This window comes from Loxodonta africana, chromosome 1, assembly GCF_030014295.1.
Source record: "Loxodonta africana isolate mLoxAfr1 chromosome 1, mLoxAfr1.hap2, whole genome shotgun sequence".
Lineage (NCBI taxonomy): Eukaryota > Metazoa > Chordata > Mammalia > Proboscidea > Elephantidae > Loxodonta > Loxodonta africana.
The window spans coordinates 171,060,297-171,072,954 of NC_087342.1; the positions used below are offsets into that span (position 1 = coordinate 171,060,297).

General features: G+C 37.3%; 1 protein-coding gene across 16 annotated transcripts in view; it reads right to left on the reverse strand.

The window, feature by feature from the left end:
- PDSS2 (decaprenyl diphosphate synthase subunit 2) overlaps positions 1-12,658 on the reverse strand; it is a 303,253-nt gene that overhangs the window by 72,762 nt on the left and 217,833 nt on the right. For 15 of the 16 annotated variants that reach the window (XR_010322546.1, XR_010322549.1, XR_010322548.1 and 12 more), the window contains one exon: positions 449-622. The exons of the other annotated variant lie outside the window; for it this stretch is intronic. Coding sequence is in view for 11 of the 15 variants with exons in the window: in XM_064289434.1 (XP_064145504.1) it covers positions 449-622 (174 nt within the window). In the remaining 4 variants the exon portion in view is untranslated. The remainder of the gene's footprint in view (positions 1-448; positions 623-12,658) is intronic. 16 annotated transcript variants of the gene reach the window in all.

Consider the following 12,658-nt stretch of genomic DNA (forward strand, 5'->3'; position numbering starts at 1 on the left):
TTATGCCCAAAGAATAAGCTATTAGAATTAAAGCTTTCAATTTTATTCAGTATATTTCTAAATTTCATTAACTTGCCACAATTTGTTTTACATAAGTAACTAGAAGGAACCTGTAGCAAAAAGCAAATATTCTTCTGCTCTGTGAGTGGCAACATCACATATTATTTAATAATTTGCAAGAGTTTTCTCAAGAATCCTTTCAAGTGGTAAGAAAAGGCAAACATCGCAAATATGATTTGAGTAAGCTGGAGCTTTCTATCAAAATTACATGGTACTCACCAATCATACTGTTTATATTAAATATCAATCACTATCTATGACTGACAGATTTTAGGCACACAATAAATGTTTTTTGAGATATAAAAGCAGCTTATTAAATGGCAAAAGGTTTCTTATGTATCATTTTAGCTATTTAAGTACAGGAAAAAGAGAAAGAATATGCAAATACCTTATGACTCATGGCCATGTGTTTCCCATACTGAAATGCCATACCCTGAACCTCAGCATCATGCTTCGCTAACTCCATTGCAGCCTGGCAGCTCTTTGCCAGTAAGGCACCATGGGAGAGAAAAGTCTGCTCCTTCCAAGTTGATATTCCAATATCATCTGTGATATGATTGTCCTAAAAATGTAACAAAACCTGAGATAAAAGGGCTTCAGAGTAATTTGTATTTGTTTTTGAAAAATAAAAAATTCAAGAAATGAACTATTAAAACACTCGGCTATTGCAATAAGACAGAAATAAAGAGGCTGAATTTCAGCTTTACCTAGAGAAAACTAGCAGGGAGGGGATTGCTTTTTTAGGGCAATGGAAAAGAAAATAACGCTGAAGCAAATTTTAATTTTTGAGCTAGAGCCTTTTAAAAAATATATTCTAAAGAATAAGGCAAAAAAGTAGAAACTTGGACCTCCAAACTAACTCCCTTTTATATCCCTATCAGTTCTTGAATACCGGTATCCCAAAACACAAGAAGCCTATAATCTTCAACTTATGTGAAAATGTCAAGGGAATAATGAAGGAACTGAATTCTCCTATAATTAATTAAATAGATTTTTTTTTTTTAAGCACTAGAAAAAATCAGAGAGGAGGTTACCCATTATAATGGAATGATTAGATTACATTATTCATCAAGGTTTATTCCTATATGAAGAAATGAGGTGATAAGGGAGGATATAACTGTAGTTTATTTGATTTCATTTTTGTAATTTACAAAAATCATTGTAGAATGTATATGGATATACACACCTGCCTCTAGACTAGTGCTGTCCAATAGAAATAAAATGTAAGCCCCATATGTAATTAAAAATTTTCCAGTAGTCATATCAAAAAGTGAAAACAGGCTAAATTAATCTTAAGAACATATTTTAGTTATCTCAGTATATCCAAAGTATTATCATTTCAACATATAATCAGTATAAAGATGAGCGTGTATATCACACTTGCAGTGCATCATTAACCACATTTCAAGTCTTCAATAGCCACAAGGAGCTAGTGGCTACCTTACTGGTCAGATCCGCTTTAGACAGTGGGCTCTCTGAGGACAAGAATGATGGAGCAAACATATAAAACAATGTTCACTTTATGGAGTTTCTTTGAAAACTCAAATTAGCTAGAAGCCATGCAGAAGGATTAATTAACCTCAAAACACATTACTTCCTGCCCCCATAGCATAATTCTCCTTGGACCATTATATTGAGGGCAATATAAAAAATAAGAAGAAGAAAACAAGGACCATTAAAATGTCAGCTCAGATTTACCCCCATCACATCCATTATGCTGAAGGGGAATCTTCAGCCCCTAGTGAGATCAAATTCTCAGTTTAATTTCATTAAGCCTTTGGATAAAACAAAGTTCCACTTACAGCAACAGTTGCAAATATGCAACATGGTATTGCCTAATCATCAAAAGGAGTCCCTGGGTGATGCAAATAGTTAACACTGCAAACCGAAAGGCTGGAGATTAGAGTCCACACAGAGGAGCCTTGGAAGAAAGGCCTGGTGATTTACTTCTAAAAAATCAGTCACTGAAAAACCCTATGGAACACAGTTTTACTTTCTGACACATATGGAATTGGAAATTACTTGACAACTTAATTTTTTTCAAAAAATCCAAATGAGATAGACGAGTTGCATGAACTTAAGAAAAACTACAAGTATTTGGCATAAATAATAATGTATTTAATTAAAAAATTTGAAAATGCATTTAAAAATAATGTGAAAGATTTATGCATCATATTAATAAGTTCTAGATAAAAACCATATAATCTCTCCATATATACTAAAGAGACATTTGACAAAATTCAACATCTATTCCTGATGGGAGAAAAATAAAAGCCCTGAATAAAATAGAAATAAATGTGTATTTTTTTTGACATGATAAGGGTGCGTCTGTGTGCAAGTGTGTGTGTGTGTGTGTGTGTGCGCGCGTGTGTGCATGTGTGTATGCCCAAAAGCCAGCAAACACTTCATGGGAGAAACACATGAGCCTTTCCCACTAAAGTCAGGAATAAGACAGAGATGCTCATGATACCGTTGCTACTTACCAATGTAATGAAAAACACAAGAGATAGACATATACAAATGAGAAGGAAGGAGTTTATCATTATTTGAAGACAGTATAACCATATACTTGGAAAAGACAAGAGGCTCGACAAGAAAACAAATAAACAAACAAAAAACTACTGCAAACAAGAAGATAATTCAGTAAGTTAGTTGCACATGAAATTAATACAATTTATAATATAATAAATGTATTATTAACCCATAGCTTTCATACATGAAAACAAATCAGGAAATATTATAAATAGGGTCTTTTCTTCCACTGTATTTACAAAAGAAAGATTAAAAAGCTGGGAATAAACTTAGAAATGTGGAAAACTGATGTGAAGACAATGTTAAAATACTACTGAAGGAGACATGAGTAAACTTAAATTAGTATAAAGACAAATCATCTTCAAAGATAGTAAGACTAAACCTCATACAGCTACTCCAATAAAACTAACAATGCCTTTGTCACCCCTGAAACCTGGCAAGCTGATTCTAAAGTTCATATGGACAAAATAAATAAGACTAGCTAGGAACATTATGAGAAAGAGGAATAGCGTATGTGTGTGGTGGGGTGGGTGGGAGGCAGAAAGAGGGAAGGAATGATGTCTAGCTCTACCAGATATTATAAAATACTATAAAGTCTCAGTAATTAAAACAACATTATTTTTCAGGCCGACAACGTAACAAAAGAGAGAGTCTAGAAATCAATCAAACCATATACAAGACTTCAGTATATTTTAGGGAAAAGCTGGACTTTTCAGAAAAGGAGCTGGTACTGAATAGCCATCTGGAAAAAGTCTGATCCGCATTTCATACTATTTACCAGAATAAACTCCAAGTGGCAAAAACAAAAGCAAAACAAACGAACCACCACAAAAACATAAAAAATGTTAGAAGACAAAGGACAATGAAGTGAAGTATTTGCATGTCACACCCAAATGGCTAATCTCCCTTTGGTAGGCTAAATAATGACCTGCAAAGATATCCACATCCTAATCCAGGAAGCTGAGAACGTAACATTACATGGCAAAAGGAATTTTGCAGATGTGATTAAGTTAAGGATCTTGAGATGGGGCGCATTTAATGTAAACTAATAACATCTACAAAGACCCTATTTCCAAATACGGTCATATTCACAGGTATTTGAGTTTGGACTTCAGAATACCTTTTTAGAGGATACAATTCAACCCATAACACCATACAAAAGGAATACTATTCAGCAATAAAAAGGAAGGAACTACTGACGTATGCTACGCTATGGATAAACCTCAAAAACATCCTAAATGAAAGAAGTCACTTTCCCTGGATAAACTTTCCCTGGTAACACAAGAGACCACAAATTCTATGATTCCATCTATATGAAATGTTGATTAGAGGTTGCCTGGGGTTTGGGGTGGAAACTGTAAATTGGCATGACAGGCCTTATTGGATATATGTGTGCATGTGTGAAAATGTTCTAAAACTGATTTATGGTTATAGTTGTACCACTTGGTAAATTTACTAAAAATCATCAAATTGTACACTTGAAATGAGTGAGCTTTATGACACGTAAAATATACCTCAACAAAATTTTTAAAAAAGAAAAAAGCTAGTGAGCATAACATTTTACACTTCTTGGTCTTCAATGCATTAAATTAAAAAAAATTATATGACCCTGAATTAACTTTCTGTGGTTTGTATATCATCCTCACTCTTCATACAACAAACATTTATGGGTCATGCTCTTTCCTGAGCAATACAGATGCAGACATAGAGACAGGAATAGGCATCAGCATAGATATAGGTATAGATGGGGCAGTGTGTATGTATATCTATATACATATATAAATAATTGATAAATCAATATATTTCTATTTCAGAACAGTAGCTGAAAGATCTTCAATTATCAAAGATTCTGAATTGTTCATTGTAGTCTTCTTCCTATGATAAAGACATTTTATTAGCTATCATCTCTACATATTAAATTATGTAAGTAAAACCTGATCACTAAAAAAATTAGAAAGTTCAGATAACCAAGAAACAATTAATTTATACTCCCCTGAAATCTACTATAATAAGTTAATCAGACCACAAATTAATACTTCTGTTCCTAAATTAATAAAAAATTTTATTCCCTGAACATTAAGGTATTATCTATTGTGAGCTTGGTTACAAATGAAATAAAATCCCTCCATTTCTTTCCATCAGGTTGCTATGTATACATTAAGACAACATCCTGTATTACAAAGAAAAGTTAATGTACAATTGTGAAATACCAAGAAACTGATACGATAACCACAAGTAAATTCAGTATCTTTTGACATCAGAAGATGTCTACCTCTGTTTTACTGACTATGTAAAGGCATTCAACTGTGTGGATCGTAACAAACTATGGATAACACAGCGAAGAATGAGAATTTCAGAACAGTTAATTGTGCTCATGTGGAACCTGTACGTAGACCAAGAGTCAGTTATTTGAACAGAACAAGGGGACACAGCGTGGTTTAAAGTCAGGAAAGGTATGCGTCAGGGTTGTATCCTTTCACCACACTTATTCAATCTGTATGCTGAGCAAATAATCTGAAAAGCTGGGCTATATGAAGAACAGTGCATCAGGACTGGTGGAAATTTTGTTAACAACCTGCAATATGTAGATGACACAACCTTGCTTACTGAAAGTGAAAAGGAATTGAAGCACTTAATGACGAAGATCAAAGATTACAGCCTTCAGTATGGATAGCACCTCAACATAAAGAGACCAAATCCTCACAACTGGACCAATAAGCAGCGCTATGACAAATGGAGAAAAGTCTGAAGTTGTCAAGGTTTTAATTTTACTTGAATCCACAATCAATGCCTATGGAAGCAGCAATCAAGAAATCAAAGGACATACTGCATTGGGCAAATCTGCTACAAAAGATGTCTTTAAAGTGTTAAAAAGCAATAATGTCACTTTGAGGACTAAAGCACGCCTGACCCAAGCACGGTGTTTTCAATCACCTCATATGCATAGGAAAGCTGGCCAATGAATATGGAAGACCAAAGAAGAATTGATGCCTTTGATTTATGGTGTTGGCGAAGAATATTGAATATAACATGGACTGCCAGAAGAATCTACAAATCTGTCTTAGAAGAAGTGCAGCCAGAATGCTCCTTAGAAATGAGGATGAGGAAATTTCATCTCACTTACTTTAGACATGTTATCAGGAGCGACCAGTCTCTGGAGAAGGACATCATGCTTGGTGAAGTAGAGGATCAGAAAAAAAGAGGAAGACCTTCAATGACATGGTCTGACACAGTGGCTGCAACAATGGGCTCAAACGTAGCAACGATTGTGAGGATGGTGCAGGACTTGGTAACATTTTGTTCTGTTATATGTAAGTTTGTTACGAGTTGGAACTGGTTTGATGACACCTAACAACAGACATCGGATATACAGAGTTGGTGGGAAGTGAATGTAGCCAGAGTAAATGTAGTCAAAGATTCAGATATACTTTATAACATCAATTTATATATGTACAGTTTTTCCTAAAGACTCATTATGAAAGCTATGGAGAATACGTTCAGTGAATATTGACTTTAATGAGATTTTCTTTTTATAGAAAGATAATATATACCAAAGGAGCCCTGGTGGCACAGCGGTTAAAGTACTCTCCTGCTAACTGAAAGGTCAGCAGTTTGAACCCACCAGCCACTCCTCAGGAGAAAAATGTGTAAATAACTATCAGACAGAAGTATATATAAAAAAAAAAACCCACCGCCATTGAGTCGATTCCAACTCATAGTGACCCTGTAGGACAGAGTAGAACTGCCCCACAGGATTTCCAAGGAGCACCTGGTAGATCTTTGATTAGCAGTCGTGGCTCTTAACTGCTACGCCACCAAGGTTTCCAGACAGAAGTATAGTAATTTAAAGAATGTAGGTCTCTCTCTCTATTCACTGTCACGACCTTCCTCCTCCCACCCTCCTGAAGTAAGGTTTGTTCAAATAACATACAGGAAACAAACTGAAGATTGCAGGCCAGTGTTCACTGGAGATGATGGCACTGGTGGTTTTGTTCAGATACAATAAGCTGTTCTACTACTGAGTTGTCTGGGGCATGTGTACTTCGAGTTGCTTGTCTAATTAAGGTGATTCATTTGTAAGTATCTGGCTCCATGGTTAAGAACTTGGCTGTTGACCAAAAGGTCACAAGTTTGAATCCACTACCTGCTCCTTGGAAACCCTATGGGGCAGTTCTGCTTTGTCTTATAGAGTCTCTGATTCAGAATTGCCTCGACAGCAATGGGTTTGGTTTTTTGGTTTGAATTCACATGACAAAGAGCCCTGGTGGTACAGTGGTTAAGCACTCAGCTGCTAACGTAAAGGTCTGAAGTTCAAACCCACAAGCCTTTCTGTGGGAGAAAGGTATGGCAGTCAGCTTCTGTAAAGGTTCCAAAACAAACAAACAAACAAACAACAAACAAGCCAAACCTACTGCCATAGAGTCAATTCTGACTCATAGCAACCCCACAGGGTTTCCAAGGCTGTAAATCTCTATAAGGCTTGCATAGAGATTTACAGCCTTGGAGACCCTATAGGGTCACTACCAGTCAGAATCCACTCTACGGTAATAGGTCTGGGTTTGTTTGTTTGTTTTGGAATCTTTATGGAAGCTGACTGCCACATCTTTCTCCCACAGAGCTGCTGGTAGTTTAGAACTGCTACACCACCAAGGCTCCATCCATAAAGATTAGAGCTTGGAAACCCTAAGGGGCCGTTCTACCCTGTTGTATAGGGTCATTATGAGTTGGAATTGACGCGGCAATGAGTTTGGGTTTTTTTGGTTATTCACATGAGACCAAAGTGCGTTTATAAAGTGGCTGTTCAGGATTAAATGTCTGGTCCAGGGATACAGAACAAAGGCAGTCTAACCAGGCTGTATAAATTTCAAAGCCCCAACCTTTTAACTATGGAGATAAATGTACTTTAAAAAAAGTAGGCAAATGTTTCTTGCTTTCTGCTTCAGATTCATATTCTGAGTTGCTATCTTTATAAATGCAACATAAATTTGGGATGAATGAGAGATCAGATCTCTCTAATGCCACGTTTCACCATTTTAAACGTTTGCTTTAAATTGTCCTATTCAACTCTTTTAAGAAGCTAAACAAGACAGTCAAAACAGTTTACCAGCCTTATATAAAAGGAAAAAAACAAAACACCACACAGTCAAGTACAGGACATTTTCAATGAAGACTCTCTAAATTTACAGATCAGAAGGGAACAAGGAAGAGATGGAATCTAATATTGCCTGGGGGCTACCTACATGCTGAAACTCTCATATTCATTATTAGATCAGTCTTCAAAAAAAACCTTAAGTAGTATTATGCCCATTTAATAGATAAGGAGGCTTGAAGAACATATTTGACCAAGATCATACTAGTAAGTGGCAGAGATGAATTTCAGATGTATAGCAACCAGATTCCATTTATTTAACAATTATAAAAATGAATGCAATATTTAATATCTTTTATAGTTTATACTTTAAGATAAAAGTAGATTATACTTAGGAGTGAATGACATGTTGTACCTTTGTATCGAAAATCATTTCAAATCTGTAGATTAAGTCTTTTAATAATATCCATTAAAGAGATTCAACAGTCTAGAACATATAAGTAACAAGATTAGAAACAGCAGATTTTGTAAGTCTATTTTCAGGAATCCCAAGGGAAGGGGAAAAACAAGTATAATATTTTAATGTTATCTAATAAAATGAAATAATTTGCTTTGATTTACAATCCAATCACATAAGAGATAGTAAATATGCATATGGAAGCTTTAAAAACCCACTGCCGTCGCGTCGATTCCAACTCATAGCGACCCTATAGGACAGAGTAGAGCTGCCCCACAGTTTCCAAGGAGCACCTGGCGGATTCGAACTGCCAACCTTTTGGTTAGAAGGCGTAGCACTTAACCACTATGCCGCCAGGGTTTCCTTACATCTATGGAAATCATGAAAAGAAATTAAGATTCAATAAATGTGTACACATAAAGGTTGTTTAAAAAAATTCTGTTACACAATAAACAGTTAAAACTTTACTCACACATTAGAAAGAAGGGTTGCCAGGGAATCTGAAAATCTAGGAATTTTTTTGTCTAGGGCCTGTAAACATTTTCCTGACCTCCACAGTAGTCAGTTCTTGCTAAGATGTATGGGAACGACCACTCCAAAGAAGGGTCAGCATGAATCCTTCAGAAGACGGCATGCCTGGGACAGCGAAGCCCTGAACAGCTAGAGGGCAGCAGATAGTCTTAGGATGGGTTGCACAGTATGGGCAGGAGGGAATAGTGAATACTTCTTTGAGATGAACGAACTGGACTGCACTAAAGGGAAACTTGGCTACGTATATGTATGCCAGTATATGGGATACCATGTAAAGTGGATGTAGTTCAACTAATTTTTGTGTGGTTACTATATGCCAGGCACTGTGGATTTGAGAATTAGGTACCACTCCTTGACTTTAAGGAGAATTCCAGCAGGGGAGACATACAGTAAATTGTTATAAAGCAGTATGATATGTGAAAAGAGAGCTATGCTTACAGTACAGAGGGTGAATATTCATTCCATCAACGAAGGGTTAAAGAAAGCTCAGTAGCAGAACTGTTAGAAGAGTCAGGTTCCAAATGAAAAACTAGAGTTAGCCAGGAAGATAAGGGAAGACTTTGGGGCATCGATATTAGTTCCATACTATTGAAGCATAAAGTGGGATAAGTGGGTGGAGAAAGCCAACACTATCCAGGTGTATAAAAGGCCTTGTGTGTATCAGGCTTAGAGGTTTGGACCTTATTATTTAGGTACTAGGACATTGTTTTCAGGAGGAGAATGACATGCAGTTTAGATGGTTTGTTCTAGAGGCAATCTGGACTGTAGAGGCAACAACTGGAAGATTTCTTAAAGAGTCAAGTGCTGTATTCCAGGTGAGCAGAGATGAAGTCCCTGGTGGCACAACTGTTAACTGAAAAGTTGGCAGTTCAAACTTACCTAGCCATTTTGAAGGATAAAGACCTAGTGATCTGCTCCCATAAAGGTTATAGCCTAGAAAACTCTATGGGGCAGTTCTACCCTGTCACATGGGGTCCCTATGTTTTGACAGCACCCAACAATAACAGCAGAGATGAGGCAAGGATGTGGCTAGTGGAAACGGAAAGGCAAGAATGTTGTAAGTTGCAGCTCCCTATTACAGACACTGAAAGTTACCCAGGATCCACATCGCCCTCTTCTTACTAACCAAACCCTAATTTTGTTCAGGTATTCATTGCTCTTGCCAATTATTCATTTAGGAACAGGCATGTGGTCTAATTCTAGCCCATGAGACATGAGGGAAGTCTACGAGACAGCTCCTAGAAGAGGTCAAGGTAGAGGTGGCACCTGTTTCCTCTGAATGAAACTGTCTTGAAGAGATACACCTAGGACTTTTGTGGCCAAATTGCTACTGGCCTGATAAATACAACACTAATGAGGTAGAGCAGAGAGAAAGAGAGAATCCTGATATCACTGAGTTGTCATGTTAGCTATTACTGATGCCTGACTACCTCTGCACATCCAGTTATAGGAAAACATATTTCCTTATTTTTAAGCCTACTTAATCTGATTTTCCAGTATTAGAGAAAGCATTCAAGTAAATTCACTTCTAAGATGAAAAACAGTCATATAAAGTTTACACATGTCAACATCAACAAACTACTAAAGCATTTTAGGGGGTATTTCCTTAGAATGGTAATTAGTGATCTATTGCTGCATACAAATTACCCCAAAATTTAGTAGCTTAAAACAACAAACATTATCTTCACAGGTGCTGAGAGCCAGAAGCCCAGGAATGGCTTAGCTGGGTGGTTCTGGCTCAGGGTTTCTCATGAGGTTATGCTCAAGCTGTTGGCGGGGACTACAGTTATATAAAGAGGCTGGAGAATCTGCCCCCAAAGTCACGCAGGTGGCTGCTGGCAGTAAGCTTTAGTTCATGCCACGTGGGCACTTACTACTAGTTTGGGCAAGAGGTAATGGCATCTTGGGCCAATGTGAAAGGGGCAGTCAGGTTCTAACGCCAGGGTGAGCAGACGTGGGGTGGAGTCAGGCTGTAGCCTGTGCCATTGATGGCCGGGGAGAGAGAACACAAATAAGGTTTTGCTCTTGGCTACCTTCTCTATAAGTCTTAGGATTCGATCTGTGATGCTTTGAAAGCATATTTACACTGTGCTCCCAACATCTTTTCAGCATGGTTTTAACAACCACCATGTTAACATACTGTTTAAAATTTTGATTATCTATTTCTGTGTAACAAACTACCCCAAAACTTAGTGGCATAAAACAGCAATAATTTTATTATGCCTATAGATTGTGTGGGCCTGGAATTCAAAAAGGGGACAGTAGAGATAGCTTGTCTCTGCTCCATGATGTCTGGGGCCTCAGTTGGGAAGACTTGAATGGCTGGGGGTGATTCAAAGGGTTGGGGATGATTTGACTGGCTGGTGGCTGGACAGCTGGGGTTACAGGGGATCTACTTCCAAAAAGATGGCTTATCCACTACTTGCCTAGTGTCTGGGCTGGGATGATTCCAAGGCTAAGCCCATCTGGGACAGATGACTGGAATATTGACCTGCAGCCTCCCCATGTGGTTTCTCACAGTATGGTGACTGAGTTCTGAGAGGGAGCACACAGAGGAAGAGTTTCAAGAGGGTGAGCACTCTAAGAGACCTAGCCTGGGAAGTCACACAAGTGTCACTTCTACCATACTCTATTGTCAAGGTACTCACAAGCCTGCTGAGATTCAAGGATAATGGACATAGACCTCCACCCCTTGATGAGTGGTGATGGGAGGAGAGTCAAATAAGTTTTGGCCATTTCTTTTCTTTTTTCTTTTTTAAAATTATCACAGTCCACTTTTGAATAGAATGCTCAGGAGAGCAACTGCTTTCTCGGCTCCTTCCCAGTTATGCTTCTGGCTAAGGTGGTGATGTAGCACATGGAGTAAGGCAGCCACAGGGGTAAGCATGGTGAAAAGTTGCGATGTTAAGGATGACTCCTAAGTTTTTGAGTTGGAAATCTGGATGAATGGTAGCGCTCTTTGCAAAGACACATACTAGCGGAATGGGTTTAGAGGGAAAAATCACATATCTGGCCTTAGATGTGATGAGAGTGAGATGCCTTTGAGACTCCAAGTGGAAATACTGAGTAAGCAGCTCAGTATTTAGCTCTAGAGCTCAGGAAGGATCTGGGACGGAGATATAAATTGGGATTCACTGGCATATAGACAGATGGTAATTGAAGGCTTGGGCTTCATTTTCTGAATAGTCTATTTTTGTCCTTTGTCCAGAATGTTTTTCTATTAAACAATTTACATGCTTAATAGTGATGTTTTATCTCTCAGGCAAATAAACGGCCTTTTAAGATGTTTTGCTGCGATAACTGTCACAGAGTGACCTAGAGTACCTTGAAATGGTGTACCAATTCAATTTAAACATTTAACAAAAACATTTGCCAACCAGACCCACTCTAAACTTGAGGGTCTACTTAATCGAAAGGGCCATTATATGTATTATGCCTTTTCAGCCACCCAAAGCTTTTGTGCCTTCTCAACTGCTGCATCAAGCTTCACTTCACCAACTTTGCACACTCAGGCTAATATTCCCATAGTTGATTTATGTTTACTTCACAATATATTTACTGCTTTTGAACCTCCTTTAAATAAAAACATTTTATGGATAAAAAAATACAGTACTTTTTCTTAAATGGAGTGGTAGTTACACAGGTATTTTAATTTATTATTCTTTAAACTGTACATATCTCTCATATATACTCTTCTGTATGTTTGATACTTTTCATAATAAAAAATATTTTTAAACCACTCAGTGGCTTTTAAATCTGAATCAATTTAACATTTTTACTTGCAATGAACGATTTAGGACTGTGTCTACTTTATGAAAAAAAGGTATTAATAAAATTACAGGTATTTATTATTATCACCACCAGCATCTTTAAAGTCTTGGATCTGTGAGTGATGGGAGCTTGAGCAGATGCCCAGCAAACAATAAAACATGACATGGCATGTTTTATTAGCTCGTTAATACATGCCTTGGGTACAATATGAGGGACAG